This window comes from Otolemur garnettii, unplaced genomic scaffold (genome assembly GCF_000181295.1).
Source record: "Otolemur garnettii isolate 467f Iridium unplaced genomic scaffold, OtoGar3 scaffold00023, whole genome shotgun sequence".
NCBI classification, from domain to species: domain Eukaryota; kingdom Metazoa; phylum Chordata; class Mammalia; order Primates; family Galagidae; genus Otolemur; species Otolemur garnettii.
The window spans coordinates 16,612,219-16,627,427 of NW_003852418.1; the positions used below are offsets into that span (position 1 = coordinate 16,612,219).

General features: G+C 45.6%; 2 protein-coding genes and 1 pseudogene across 4 annotated transcripts in view; 2 read left to right on the forward strand and 1 right to left on the reverse strand.

Moving 5' to 3' along the window:
- Positions 1-1,028: 1,028 nt before the first annotated feature.
- FAM210B (family with sequence similarity 210 member B) lies at positions 1,029-8,767 on the forward strand. Of its 2 annotated transcripts, XM_003787712.3 has the most exons (4): positions 1,029-1,274; positions 6,175-6,350; positions 6,596-6,846; positions 7,014-8,767. In XM_003787712.3, the coding sequence occupies exons 1-3, from the start codon at positions 1,095-1,097 to the stop codon at positions 6,810-6,812; spliced, it is 573 nt and encodes a 190-aa protein (XP_003787760.1). In that variant the 5' UTR covers positions 1,029-1,094; the 3' UTR covers positions 6,813-6,846; positions 7,014-8,767. The 2 variants fall into 2 exon arrangements, with proteins under 2 accessions (XP_003787760.1, XP_023367805.1); XM_023512037.1 differs by having other exon boundaries at positions 6,596-8,767.
- Positions 8,768-9,426: 659 nt separating this feature from the next.
- AURKA (aurora kinase A) overlaps positions 9,427-15,209 on the reverse strand; it is a 14,045-nt gene continuing 8,262 nt past the window's right edge. The window contains exons 6-8 of the mRNA XM_003787713.3: positions 13,494-13,642; positions 10,453-10,627; positions 9,427-10,340 (exon numbers count right to left, since the gene is read on the reverse strand). Coding sequence (XP_003787761.1) covers positions 10,158-10,340; positions 10,453-10,627; positions 13,494-13,642 — 507 coding nt within the window. The 3' untranslated portion in view covers positions 9,427-10,157. The remainder of the gene's footprint in view (positions 10,341-10,452; positions 10,628-13,493; positions 13,643-15,209) is intronic.
- On the forward strand, positions 10,689-11,191 carry LOC100959641 (annotated as a pseudogene). Its single transcript, XR_002772716.1, has one exon. The product of XR_002772716.1 is annotated as a 60S ribosomal protein L32 pseudogene (transcript).

Consider the following 15,209-nt stretch of genomic DNA (forward strand, 5'->3'; position numbering starts at 1 on the left):
ATCCATCAGATCTCCCAATCCTGGCCCCAGGCAGCCACTGGTCTGTTTCAGGTCTCTACGGTTTTGCCCATTCTGGACATTTCATGTAAGTAGAATCATACATACACAACAGGTGACTTTTGTGCGAAGATTTTTTCACTTGTCATAACAGCTTTGAGATTCATTTATGCTATGTATGTATCATAGTTTGTTCCTTTTAGTTGCTGAATAGGATTCCATTGTGGGGTGGTGCCCCAGATTTTCTATCCACTCTCCAGTTGACGGACATTCCCAGTTATTGACTACTATGACTAAAATTGCTAAGAACATTGGTGTCTTCATACTTTAGCCCCTGAATGAGGCTGATCTTTGCTTCTTTTGAGAAGCTGGGATTGCTGAGTCAGTGTGTGTTCAACTTTTTCAGAAAACTGCCAAACTATTTTCCAAAGTGGGTGCACATGTCACATTCACACCAACAATGTATGAGGGTCATCAGACTGAGGACTTTTAACTAAACTTGTATTAATGTCAATCCCAGTATTTCTGTTTTTCTCTGGAGCTAACATGTAAGCATATCTATAAATTTTTCAGGTTTCACTGTCTTCTGTAGGGAGAAAATCTCACAGCCCGTAGCCCTAGGCCCACCTTTGTGCTCAAAGAATAAAATACCTCACCAAATACACCCCACACTTTGGAAGCCCAAGACGCAGAAAAGACCTGAGAAAATTCACCTCACTGGGCGGGGGCGGGGCCGGTGAGCAGACTAGGGAAGGGCGCCGGTCTACAGTCCCGCCCACCCCGTGAGGGACTCGGGCTCTGAGAGGGCGGGACTGAGCCCAGTGGGTGTGCACAAGTTGTCCAGTCCCGCCCACCCCGCACTGGATTGGGCTCCTGAGGGGCGGAGCTAGTGATAAACCAAGAAGGTGTGCTCACGTTCTCCAGCCCCGCCCACTTTGCTCCCGGCTCCGGCTCCGGCCCCGCCCACCCTGCAGTCGTTGCAGCCCCTGAAGGGCGGGGACCGGACTGGCGCTCTGGGCTCTGGACCCACCCATCCCGCTGGGGCCTCAGGCTCCTCTCGACTCCTCAGCACCAGCCCCAAACCCTTGCAGCGCACCATGGCCCGGCTGCTGGCGCTGCTGGGCCCAGCGGTCAGGGTGAGCGCCCGGGTCAGGCCTTGCGCCACCTGGCTCCTGTGCGCCGCCACCCCCTGCGCCCCGCCGCCCCTGACCCTGCTTCGGCCCGGGCCAGACTACCGGCTGCTGCGCACGGCCGGCGGGGACTGCCGCGGCCGCCAGGTAAGTTCCCCACCCCCACCCTGATCCCGGGGCGGGCGTCTAGGCCCCCACGTGCGCGGAGCGCGGTGCCAGGGGCTCGCCACCTGCGCGGAAAGGACAGCCTTGCACTTGCAGCTGCCGGAAACGGAGCACTTCCGGAGTCCCGAAACCCCAAATCTCTACAAGCCAAAGAAGCGATCCTCTCTATTGACAGCAGAGAAACTGAGGCTCCTGGAGGTAGGGCGCTCGTCCCAAGGTCACATAATCTCCGGCAGAGCCCCCAGTTTCAGCCGACAGGATCTGAGGTAGGGCCTGGACGTGGTGTGAGCTTGCACGTAGCCTTCGGTGTTGGTGTCGTTCCCTTGGGAGTCCAGGTCGGGCCTCCTTACTGGGCCGAAGAGCAGCGGTGGCAGCTTTAATACCGCCCAGCCGGCTGCTGCCCCCTTTTTATGAGACTGGAAGGACAGACTCTTTCCGGCGCTCTCGGACTTGTGTTTACATCTCATTTTGGTTTCCTTCCATGAACACTAAGTGAAAACTCAGAACAGTTATACAAGTTTTACTTTTTGAAAATCTGTCAGTTTTTTTGTTTTTTTTTTAAAGTGGGTCTCTAAAATAGTAAGTTCGGAAGTCTAGAGATAGAGAAATAACAAGCCAGCACACATCAGCGCTTACAGCGTAGCCACTGGAGTCCCTTTGCCTGGGTGTGGGTGCACCCTCTCTATTCATGGCTCAGCGACCTCAGACCAAGCACTGAAGGCCTGCTAGCCAGTGTGCTGACCTTTCAGAAGGCCAAACATAGCACCCTACCCCGTAAGAGTTCGGGGGCAAATCCCTGAGCTGATGCAGGCCTCATTACAATGCCAGGCGCCCAGCCAGCCCTCCCTGAACATTCTGTAGTTTCTCTGTAAGTGGGGGAGACCTTACCACGCCTCCTCCCAGATGGAGAAAACTCTTGCCTCCTCCTCTGCATACTCGGAGGTCTTGTCTGTAATCCTGAGCTGTCTGGGATCCTCACAATTTTGGCATCCTCTGTGCGCCCAGGCTGTCTCCGGGTGATTCTTTAGGACTCAGCCCAACTGTTCCTCCCCCCAGGAAGCCTTCTCTGACCCACCAGTGATACCTCACATGCCTCCACTGGCCCCCTCTCTACCCGTGGGTGTAGATCTTCTCTGTACTCAGCATCTGGAATGCTCTCTTGACTTGTGTTGTCAGGCTCATCAGCCTTGGCACTGGCAGGTGTTTGTGTGTATACAGTGGTGATGAGTGTGGTCTCAGCCTCTCCACATTGTTTGTTGTCTCTACTAGTTCTGTGGCCTTGATCAAATTCTCTCATTTCTCTCAGTTTCCTTGTCTGTAAATGGGATATGAATAATTGACACTTCATAAAGTGTGTGTGTAAAATGAGATAATGTTTGCATTATCTAGTACATCTTAAATTAATGTTAGCAATTATTATAATCATAGTGAAGACATATAGTCAGGGGGCCCCAGGTCTCTGTGAACTGCCTTTGTTTCTCCTGTTATCTGATGGATGGGCAAAATGCAAGTGGGATGAGAACCTCACAAGAGGTTCAGACAAAAGATCCTCATCTCCCTGAGAAAACTATGCCCCAGCAGGGCTGGGAGCAGATGGAAAGAGGGTCTAGGCTTTGGCTAGTGTCTGGCACCTTACCTGCCGGCTGTTCCTGGCTGCCCTCATTAAGAAGCCAGAGTGCAGTGCTGCCCAACTGGGGTCTCCAAATGTGCCATTTAATCAAGTGCCAGAGAGACACACCCACCTCGGCTTTCAGCAGGGGTCGTTCTGTAACCAGGAGAGGAAGAGCCACAGAAGAAACCTGCCTTTTTCACTGAACATGATTGATGTCCTATAAAGGAGCTGAGCCCTGCCTGTGCTGCTTATGGGGGCAGGGAGGATGGCTCTAAGGCAAATGACATGCTCCCCTGAGCCCTGTGTGCTTCCGTCTGCATCAGCCCTGGCTCCAGTGCTGCCTGTTCAGGAAGACCTTCGTGAACCTTCCTGGCCTTCTGGAAACTTACAGCGTCCCTCCCACCTGCCTCTCTCCCCTCCTTGCTGTTTCTCCATTGCACTTGCCTAAAGCAGCAGCCTTGAGACTTTACCTGTTTACTGTCCCTCTCCTCCCACAAGTCCATAGCCTCCTTGGGGGGAAAGCAGGTTGTCAGTTTTGTTCATTGCTGTGTCCCCTACATTTAGGACAGTGCCTGGCACAGAGTAGATCATGAATAAGCAGTTAAAGCTGAAGGTGGGAAGTTATGCAACCTCTCTGGGCTTCTGGAATCCTCTTCTATTAAGTGGGGATGACAGTGGTCCCTATCTCATGGGGTTGTTGTGAGGATTAGATGAATTAACATTTTCAAAGTACTCAGAACAGTGGCTGGTACAAAGTGAACCTAATATAGTTGCTGTTATTATTTATCTGTTGAATGAAAGCGGGTGCCACTCTGAACAGTGCGATCAATTATGGACGAGGTCTTTGGCTCATTCTTCAAATCTTCCTGCCCCTTCTCTATTAGAGCTTTTTGTATTTTAGTAAGTATTAGGGAGGGGGAGAAAGGGCATCTTTCTCTCTCTCTGCCTCTCTTTTACACATTGAAACCACGTTGAGTATATTCAGAGAGTGATAATGTTACATGTGTCCAGGGCAATGCCTAGCAAATATTACTACTTACAGTAATATTTCATGAAGAAATTCACGTCTGAAAATTTTCCGTTACTTGCAAGCCATGCCCTCATACATTTATTTTCATTTCTTTAGTCTCCTCAGGGTTAGGAAGAAAAGTACATGTCTCACAGTGATTAGAGAGAGTTCTTTATACCAAGGTAAAAGAAAACTGCATGTGTAACTAGAGATTCTCTAGAATGTCGGGAGCTGGGCGTGGTGCCCACTGACAGAAGCTTGCTGGCCGTGGCTGAATGTGTGGGTCCTGCCATAGCCTTGCAGTGGGCTGCTCATTGTGTAGCCGGAAGTCTGGCTGCCTTTTTCTTTTTATTTTTTGGCCAAAAAAAATCTATTTCTTGCTGAAATAGAGGGTGTGAACAAAAGGGCCCTCAGCAGAGACAGCCATGCTGGGTCTGGGGAATGGGCAGAGTTGGGGTAGTTAAGTCAGTTGGGCTGGGCATCAAGCGGGGAGCGAGGGCGTGTGGGTGGCCATCCTATCAGCTACTGCCAGCTGCCACCCGTCTGCAGCTTCCCTGCAGTTGAGACGTGGGTGGGGGCTTGTTTATCAGAAAGAATGTGGGCACTCAGCAGCTCAGCAGTCTTCCTGGCTGGGGGTGGCCGAAATATCTATCAAAGGCTGGGAGGAAGGAGGAGGCCACATGTGCTGGCCAATGAGGAGAAGGCTGGTGACAGTCTTCTTTCCTCTCCCTCAGAGCCCAGAAGTTCTGGGGTGGTGTCTTCTTGAGGAATGGTCACTCTTGCAGGACGTGAAGGAGAACCTACTAAGTATCACGGAGGCCATGTGGCCTGGTGGTGACTAGTCCTGCCACCAGTTCTAGCTGCCAGTCAGCTTCACTCCCCTCAAAGGGAATGATGGGAACCTCATCTCTCATCTGTCAAAATGAGAGTGATAGAGGTACTCTTGTCACGGGGTTGTCAGGGTTTTTAGGAAATTATGCTGTTAAGGTGTAAGCTCAGCTTCTGGCTTGCTAGACGAGACTTCTGCTGAGGACACTGGTGTTTTCCTTAAGTCTTTTGGAAAATGCCACCTCCAAAAATACAGGCAAGAAGCGGCCCAGCTGCAGAACCAGTAACAAGCTAGCTCAGAGCCAGACGCTCACGTGCTGACACCAATCTGATGACCATCCTTACAGAAACCTAACGGTGCTTTCTTCTTGAGAAGGGTTTTTCCTGAGTGTTGTTGGGTTTTTTGCTTCTCCCAGGCATTCCAGGCATAGTAGGTGCTCACCAAACAGAGGCCACGTGCAGTGAATCATTTCTGTGCATCCAGTCAGTGTACTGCCTGCGAACCAGCACCTTCCCAGTGTCAGTGCTCAGGTGTAAATCTTCATTCCTAAGTAAATATGCCGTAGCTTTGGCTTCATTGTATTTCATACCCACTGCCCTTTTTGTGTGTCATCTAGCATGGTTGACATGTGCTCGGGCTATGGACTTGGATGACCTGCCCTCTTGTCTTGGTGACTTTGGGCCAGTTACTTGACCTTCCCAAGCCTGTGTTACTCCTCTGTAAAGTGAGGAAACAACAGGAGCTACCTCAGAGGTGTCATGAGGATGAAAGGGACGACAGACAGAAAGCATCGGAGGACAGCCTGGCTCCGAAAGTGCTTGATAAAGTGTCACTGTGGTCCCCAAGGATAGGAGCCCTCGTGTTTTAGTTACTAGTACTGTTAATGACAGATGGCTTAAAATCATACACATTATCTTAAGAGTTCTGGAGGTCAACAGTCCAAAAGAGGTCTTAAAGCACTAAATAGAGCCCAGGTGTCAGCAGGGCTGGCTGTTCACAGGCCACCTTCTCTTCCTGCCTTTCCCAGCTTCTAGAGGCCACCCATGTTCCATGTCTCATGGCTGGTCCTTCCATAGCTGGGGGCACAGCACCTTCCAATCTCAGGCTCTGCTTCTGTGCCACATCTCCCTCTTTGCTAGAGACTCTTGTGATCAGTGGCCCCACCCAGACAAGCCAGGAGACTCTCCTTACACATAATCACATCTGCAAAGTCATATCATAGCCACAGGTTCCATCATTTTCGTGGCCGTACCTAGTTCCAAGCCTGTCGTTGCACTTGGTGGCAAAATTGGCGTTAGACTCAGCTAAGAAAGAGGTAACTGATCTCTCATCAGGTAGGAAAGAGTAAAACCTGGGTGAAAATCAGGCGGCACTGCCCACTGACACCCTGCTTCTGCCCTATGGTGTGCCCCCTTCTCTGGTTTGTGCATAGGACACCAGCAGAGTCCCCGAGACAATGGGCAACAACGTCAGCAGCACCGAGCAGAAAAAGCAAAGCAAGTCTCAGCAGCTGAAGAAGATCTTCCAAGAATATGGTGCTGTTGGTGTGTCAGTGCACATTGGGATCTCATTAATCTCCTTGGGCATATTTTACATGGTTGTATCAAGGTAAGATTTTTAACAGTAGTATTTGTGTTGATGTGATTAAGAACCTGTTTTGTTTGGGATTCATTAAGGGTACAAAGAATTAGGTTACACTGATTGCATTTGATAAAGTCCTTCTTATGATCATGTCCCACCCCAAGAGGTATTTTCAGCTACTTCAATTACGTTTTTAAATACTGTAAATCTTACAGCCAAAGCAGTTGTTTAATCCCTTACTATAATGATTTTCCTTGCCTCTTTCCCCCCAGTGGTGTGGACATGACTGCAGTCCTGCTTCAACTTGGATTTAAAGAGTCGCTGGTACAATCCAACATGGCAGCAGGCACAAGCACCTTTGTGGTGGCCTATGCAATCCACAAGCTGTTTGCACCCGTGCGGATCAGCATTACCTTAGTCTCTGTGCCCTTGATTGTCAGGTATTTTCGAAAAGTAGGGTTTTTTAAACCTCCAGCTGTAAAACCTTGATGAACTCTTCAGTCCTAGGCCCTGATACCTGTTTCTTTTAAATTATACAATTCGGATTGATGTTAGAGTTGTATTTCTTTTGGAGGGTGAAAGGAACCAGAGAGCTAACTGCTGTGTTTTCATAGATCAATTTTACCTTTGCCAGCAAAAATCAGGCTTTTGAATAATTACAAGTTTTTCTGCTTCATAAATTCTGTTAATGACATTCATCATAGAGCTTGTATACATCATCTAAAATGTCAGCCAGGCATTGCAAATGAGTGAACATCTCAGAACAGGCAGACTTCAGTATCTTCCAGAAGGAAGATCTTTGGCAAGGATCTGACTGCGAAAGCTCTACGGGGTTAATCTGTGCTCAAGTTCTTAAAATGATTAATTTAGGGAGTCTTTAAAATTCCCCCTTCCTCTGATGCTTGTCAGCTGCTTGCAGCTTTGTATGCAATATTCTACAGAACAAGTGCCAGTGCTACAGTTAACGAAGCAAGGCTTAGTATGTAATCAGGACCTTAATGAGCATCAGTGTTTTGACATTCATTACCCTATTTTCAGAGACAGAAAAACATGTCTGGTATGTTTCATTGATCCCCAAACACCCCAGTCTGGACATGATGGGGCCTACCTATCTCAGGTAGTTTTTCTGAAATGTAATTAAAGTAGGTCAGGGCTATTTGCCGCTAGGTAAAAATGGGGAAAGTTTGTCCAAGAGCAGTGGCTTCACTTGGCTCCTCAAGCCCATATTTAGAAGACTCTATCACACATATAAAGCTAAGGCCACCTTAGCTTCTCTGACAATCTTTGCTTAACTCTTTCTCAAACTTCAGACACTCCAGAACTGTTTACATCATCTCCAGTTACATTTTAACTGAGCTAAAATTATGTACATAAAAAGGAAAATTAGCAGCACTTGTTACAAACAGTGAAGGCAATGGTGAAATGCCAGCCAGGGAGGGAAGGGGATGCAGGGCTGATTAGTCTGCAGAGCCAGTTCTCCCCAGTGAACATGTCTGGGAGGCCAGCTGAGACGAGAACAGACCCAAAGGGAGACTTCACCGTGAGGCAGGAAGCAGCAGGCAGTTGGAGAAGGCATCCCATCTGTGGGGCCCAGCATTGTGGAAGGCTTCCCCTGGGGCCCTGCTCTGATGCAAGCCTTCCTCCGCACTCTGAGAATCCAAGCTGACCACTCTGCCCAACTGCGTGGTAGAGGGAGTTCCTTTAAGTTACATTTGTTGACAGAAAACTAAAGTGACTATTAACTGACCATACTGGTTTTCCTGGGCTCTGACAGGTCTCTGACAGGTCTCTGGTTACCCCATTGTAATCCTCATTGGTCATCTAACTTTTCCCAGCGGAAAGAGTGCAATTTATTTAAAGCATAGATAAGCATACCCTTTTCCACAGAAATTGGAAAGGGTCTCCTTTGTAAAAGGAGACAGAACCATTTTTTTCTCTTAAAACAGCCCATTGCCAAAAGATTTTACAGGTTTAAAGGCAGAACTGTCTTTCTAGGACCTAATCCCAAGTACTTCATACTGAGATGCCCCACGTCAGTAACTCCTATGTGCACTGGACAGAGCATTTGTATCTCTTGTTGAAAGCCATTTGTTGGCTTTAGCTCCTCAACCACTTTCTGTGCCAGTCTCCCATTCAGACCCCCAACAACGCCTATGGAAACTTGCTGCTGCCCACAGGTTTAAGGCCTTAAAGCTTTGTGCTAACAATAATGGAAGTGGCCAAAAGGGCAAGCAATAAAACCAACCACACCGAGTAGCCATACTGCTAAGCCCCAACCCCACTCCACTTCTGTGGCCAGTGGTCAGATAAGAATACCGGAGAGGATGAGGAGGGCAAAGCATCAGGGAACTAAAGCATTATGTGAATTCACCAGCAAAATGTAAAGATTGCCTGTGTTACCTTGTTTTTATGTAACCAGGGAAATAAAACTGATCTATTTAAAAAATGCAAACATTGTTCCAGTTCTTTTTATCTGACAAAGTGAGCAAGTTAAATCCTATGTAACAAACTCTTTAAAGTTTATGCACTCTTTAAGTCAACTTCTGGCAAGCCATGATCTCCACTGACTTGGGGGCAGCACTGGGTGACCAGTGTGGTAGTGTGCTGCTACAGGGAGCTTTCTCTTTGGTGAAGTGGACTGCCTGGGAAGACATCCCCTGTCTAGCGAGATCACTAGTAAAGTCAGATTGCATTACCCGCAGCGTGGCTGGAAGGTACATGAAATACTACTTTGGGAATATAAAAAGTTGGTTCAGCTCAAGACTATGAAAACCAAAAGGTCCCTTGTCCCAAAGGGCCAACCACATCAGTTTAATGTCACGTTTCTCTTCGTTACTTAGATGTTTGTATTGGCCACTATATTGACATATCTGATATCTAGTCTCTTACATTGAGTGTCACCTTCAATGACACTCTGCTGATTCTAAGTTCAACACTTCCACCATCCCTCATCACTGTCAGGTTCACCATCTTTGCCAGACAGATGACATTGGCAGCTATAAACATATGTAACTACTCCAACCCAAGGGACCAGAAGAAGACCAGACCTGCTCCTGCTCACTTTCAGAGGAACAGTGGATAGGTGGCAGAGGCATTATCTATGTGCTCTAAATAGATATATATTTATTTGCATATACAGTTTACACACATGCCACAAACTCCAATATAATAAAAAATAACCCCTTAACGGCTCTTCAACACATGGGACTTGCATATCCCAGCCAAGTCCTGCAGTGGAGGTAGCACGTGTTCCTATTTTACAGCATCTCATGGGAGATAAGTGGTTAAGGAGGACTTGAAACCCAACCAGGCCTGACACACTGAGACCACTCCGAAGGGACTGCCATGGGAGAAGACACAAATCTATATAAAACCTTTAACATTTAAAAGGATCACATTAATTCCAACAGCTTTACTGAGCTTGGACACCCAATAAATTACACAATCACTCCAGGTACTTGGAAGATTATTGCACAGCTCCTTAACTGATCGAGTCAGGACAAATGGTCACTTCCCCACAACCAGAAGCAGTGTATCTCCTACAAGGACACCAGGGCTGGCGTAGGCTGCGGGGCTGGCTGCAGTTGAACCTTGCCTCCAAAGCCATGAACAGTAAAGTAGCATTATTCTTATGGCTACATTCACTTCAGTGTCACGTTTACTAACATGGAGCTTTCTGAATAGACAGGCAGAGGCCCTGCCTGCTCAGTAAGAAACATTTCCCGTAGTGCTGTAGATTGAAGGAGGCCGTCCATAGTAAAAATAGATTTCAGTAGCATGTTCCTGACATTGTACAGCAGCCCTGGCTCAAGGATTTCTCCCCCTACATGATTCCTAAGACTGTTTGCTATTTGATTCTTTGTTTTGGCTACTTGATGGTTTTGATGAATTTGCTTTGATCCAGGGGTGTTCAAGTACTTCTCTGAGAGTCAGCCTCTGGCTTGGATTATGCTTCAACAGTCTTGAAATAAGGTCTCTAGCTCCCTCTGTTACAAACTCAGGAAACGTGAATTCAATCTAGAGTCCAACAAATAAAATGTCACAAAACATGGGTTAGGGAGATCAAAGAGTACAAATATTCAAGTCTTAGCTAAGAGAAGTTGCTGGATGTTTTTCAGTTATGTCTTACCCGTGATATTCTTCTGTAGGTCTCTTGGTATGTGTTTGCCTCAAAAGGAGGTTTCCCAACTAAAAATTCATAGCAAAGAACTCCCAGGCTCCAGAGGTCTACCTTCTCATCATGCATCCGCCCTTCAATCATCTCAGGGGGCAGGTAGTCCAGGGTACCACAGAGAGTGGTTCTCCTAAAAATGGAGAGAGGCTCCTGTTGACAAACTTCTGGCTTTAACATCACAACAGCCACTAGGAACATTAAAAATTATGCTAAAAGGCCATCTCCTATTCGGCATCATGGCCGCCCTCAGACCCCTTGTGAAGCCGAAGGTCGTCAAAAAGAGGACCAAGAAGTTTATCGGGCACCAGTCAGACCGATATGTCAAAATTAAGCGTAACTGGCGGAAACCCAGAGAGGTATTGATAACAGGGTTCAGAGAAGATTCAAGGGCCAGATCTTAATGCCCAACATTGGTTACAGGAGCAACAAGAAAACATATGCTGCCCAGTGGTTTCCGGAAGTTCCTCGTCCACAATGTCAAGGAGCTGGAAGTGCCGCTAATGTGCAACAAATCTTATTGTGCAGAGATTGCTCACAACGTTTCCTCCAAGAACCGCAAAGCCATTGTGGAAAGAGCAGCCCAGCTGGCCATCAGAGTCACCAATCCCAATGCCCGGCTGCGCAGCGAAGAAAATGAATAGACAGCTCATGTGCACATTCTATTTGTGTTTAAATAAAACCATAAATACTGCCATCTGGCATTTTCCTTCCAAAAAAAAAAAGAATTATGCTAACATTGAGTAAGAATTCCCCTAGGCCAGGTTCTGTGCTATGAAGTAAATACTATTATGAGTCCCCTATAGCAGCAGTTCTCAACCTGTGGGTCGCAACTCCTTTGTTTCATTTGTAACGATGCGGCAATTAGGAAGGTTGAGAACCACTGCCCTATAAGAAACAGATTGCAGGAGGTGTTTAAGCTTGCTTGCTTGCTTGCTGTGTGATCTTATCAAATCTGTCTACTTCCAGAACGTCCTTGAATGATCTAGAAAGCTGAATGTATCACTATGTAAAAGCTGCCATGAAGAGCTCTTTGTAAATATAGAGTTCTACATTTGTTCTTGTATAATACAGATATGCTAAAGCCTTTAAGAACCAGGTAACACTGAAAATAAACTAGACAGTTGTCCCACTGTGAAAGCACTAGGTTTGGGGTTTAGATCTGTGCTGCCTTCTGACATATCACTGTTACACAGGAGGAACTCAGATGTTAAGGATAACTTATGAAATAATATTCTTGCCAAAAATAATTTACCTGAATCTCTCCTCAGGCCCTGAGACCTGAATTTCAGTTTCTAGCAAATAGGGGATAAAAATCCAAATTAAATGAAAATATAATCAAAAAGTCCATTTTCAAATGTGGGGGGACTAGTCTACATCAAGACCAAAGAGACACATTGAAATAAAATGCATGGGTCTAAGCCAGGTTTGATTTTAAAAAACAGCTATATAATTCCATGGACAACTGGGGAAATTTGAATATGGACTAAATATTAGATGTGAACGATGCTGTTAGTTTGTGTAAGAGTAATAGGTATGATTGTATAGAATGATTTTTAAAAAATGCATACTATATAGTGCTTAAGGTTGAAGCAACATGATGTTTGCAATTTATTTTTGAATGTTCAGAGAAGTAGATGTGGCCAATATGATAAAACGGGAAATATTGTTGAATGTAGATATTGGATAGACAGATATGCTATAGCTACCAACTCAGGGTGTTTTTATCCATTTCAGTTTTTATAACAAAGGTTAGGAAAAAACTAGGGCTGACAGACACCAAGCCAGGAATAGCCCATGTAGACTTCGTGGTTTTTTAATCAGCACTATGCTGACACACCACTGGTGCTGTGTTCAGCCGGGCCTGCACCCAGCAAGCACTCACCACATGAGCCACAACCTGGGACTAAGGAGCTAGCGCTCCAGACATCTAATCCTTTTTCAGCACTGAGATAAGCAGAGAGACTGAATCAGGAGTTTTCAAACAACAACCACCAGGAAATTATTTATAGTTATTAACATTTGAGATGCAGGGTGAAGTAACCATCAAAATTTATATAAACAAATCTTTTCAGAAAGCAGGCGCCATCTTTTCTATCACAGTGACAATGCTGGACAAGTTAACGCTAGTTTAACCCTGGGACTCCATGGAATCCGCAGTTCTTTACTGTTTATCAGTTGACAACAGCTCCCACAAGTGACAACTAAAAGACTGTAGCCACAGATTCAGCACATTGCGGGAACAACTACAAATGGCCTGTAACAAAAGCAAAGGGTTTTTCCTCCACATGTCATCTATTTAGGTTATACTACAAGTTTTTTTTGTACTGGTCTCTTTTTTTAAGTCATCTGGGTATAATCTTGAGTCTTCTCCCAACAGTGACAAACCCTTATCAGTAGATGGAGGCGTTAAGATGCCTCCTCCACAAGACGTTTCAGAGCTTATTTATACCCAAATTAAATTTAAAACAGTCGAGAATACTGTAGCTCTTGTTTGGAAAGTTCATCCAAGATTTAAAATTGCTTCACTTCATGAGATCCAAACCAATTCATTTTTCATAAGTTCCCCAAAGTACGTGCTGCACTTGAGCCCTTGATCTGTCCATGGAGTCCTCTCACACTGCCTTCTGGAACGTCTCTCCGTTCCTTGTCTGGGAAGCCGAGAGCCTCTACCCGACTAGTGTTGACAATTCCTCCCCCCTCTACACGTGGGACAGGTACATGAAAGAGGTTGATTTGTCCCTTTCATTAGACTCTAAGAACATTAAGCATCTTTAACACTAGACCTGGAACTCTATAAATAGTCCAAAATGATCGCAGAATAAAATTTTCTTTTCGACACTGGTTTATTATCAGACCTAAATTACTCCAAAGTATTTCTGGGTCAGTCACCTGCCCCACTTAATACAGAATCTAAACTTAAATATTTTATATTTAGCTTGTAATTACCCCCAGGACTCTTGCTAAACCAAACCACCACAACCTCTAAAGTTACATACCTGGAGGACGGAGCATGAACGGACCAACCAAAATCTGCAATCTTAAGCTCTCCAGATGATCCCAGCAGCAGGTTCTCTGGCTTAATGTCTCTATGAATAACTCTCTTTGAGTGGCAGTAAGACAGGGCATTTGCCAGTTCAGTGATATACTATTTAAAAAAAAAATCAAAAGCCTACATGTCAGACTTTATAAATTACAAATTAACACTAGACATCTCTTCTGAAAGAAAGCCCAACACAGATTAATGTGTTTTGCAGGTTTTAAGGCACAAACACCATAGAAGTAATGCATGAGTTTACAAAAATCAGTTGAACCAATTTATAGTGAGGTTAGCGTGAAGTTACTTAGTCCCTAGTCCTCTTTGCCAATACAGTTAGACGTGACTTAAAGACAGGAAAGATACTCTTAACAGGCTGCAACTACATCCCTACACACCAATTTATGGTCCAGCAGCAACGAATTAAGACAGTGCTAAAGAACTGGTACAAATATAGATTCAAATGTATAAATACTGCCTTTTATTGTTTAGGAAAAAAAGAAAAACTGTTTTTAAACTTTAAGTGCAGGCTAGGCACAGTGGCTCATGCCCATAATCCTAGCAATCTGGGAGGCCAAGGCAAGATGATTGCTTGAGGTCAGGAGTTTAAGACCAGCCTGAGCAAGAGCCTGTGTCTCTACTAAAAACAGAAAAATTAGCCCTGTGTCAAATGGTGCATACCTGGAGTCCCAGCTACCCAGGGAGACTGAGGCAGTTTGATTGAGCTCAGGGTTTGAGGTTGCTTTGAGCTGTGATTATGTCACTGCAAGTGCCACTGCCTGGGCAACACAGTGAGACCTAATCTCCAAACACCCCCTCACCTTCTGGTAACAACCTCAAAACAAAATCCCACTAAAATAGGGCAATAGATCTCATCAGGCACCTCAAAGATGATATACAGGTGGCAAATAAGCACATGGAAAGATGCTCAACATCGTATCACTGGGAAGCTGTAAATTAAAACAAGATACCACTGCACACCTGCTAGAATGACTAAAGCCCCAAACACTGGCATGAAATGCTCATGAGGACAAGGGACAGGAGCTGTCATTCACTGCTTAGAATGCAAAGCTGGTACATGCTCCCTGTGGAAGACAGTTTGGCAGTTTCTAAAATGACACACACCCTTACTGCAGGAGCCAGCATAGCACTCCTAGTATTTGCCCAGCTGATTGGAAAACTTGTGTCTCTATAAAGACCTGCAAGCAAATGTTTATAGCAGCTTTATTTGTAATTAGCAAAAATCAGAAGCAACCAAGATGCCCTGTCATAGGTGAATGGATAAAACTGAGATACATTCACACAATGGAATGAGTCAGTGCAAACAAAGAAGCTGTCAAACTCCCTCAAAAGATACAGATGAATCTTACATGCATACTCCTAAGTAAAATAAGCCAATCTAAAAAGGCTACATATTATGATCCCAATTATATGGCATTCTGAAAAAGGCAAAACAATAGGGAGGGTAAACAGCTCAGTGGTTGCCAGAGATTTGGGGTGAGGAGGGTTGAGTAGGTGAAGGGATTGGCTAAGGGATCAAGCTTAACACACTCAGTGACAAGTCATGTTAAGAGTTTATGTCCCACAGGAGTTGGAGGTTGCTGTGAGCTGTGATGCCACAGCACTCTACCCAGGGGGATAAGCTTGAGCCTCTGTCTCAAAAAAAAAAAAAAAAAAA

What these genes read in the sequence shown, in the direction of transcription:
- FAM210B (XM_023512037.1), top strand. Translation starts at nt 1,095, where the DNA reads ATGGCCCGGCTGCTGGCGCTGCTGGGCCCAGCGGTCAGGGTGAGCGCC. An exon ending in GGGACTGCCGCGGCCGCCAG is followed by an intron (nt 1,275 to 6,174) that starts GTAAGTTCCCCA and finishes GTTTGTGCATAG; the next exon opens with GACACCAGCAGAGTCCCCGA. An exon ending in TTTTACATGGTTGTATCAAG is followed by an intron (nt 6,351 to 6,595) that starts GTAAGATTTTTA and finishes CTTTCCCCCCAG; the next exon opens with TGGTGTGGACATGACTGCAG.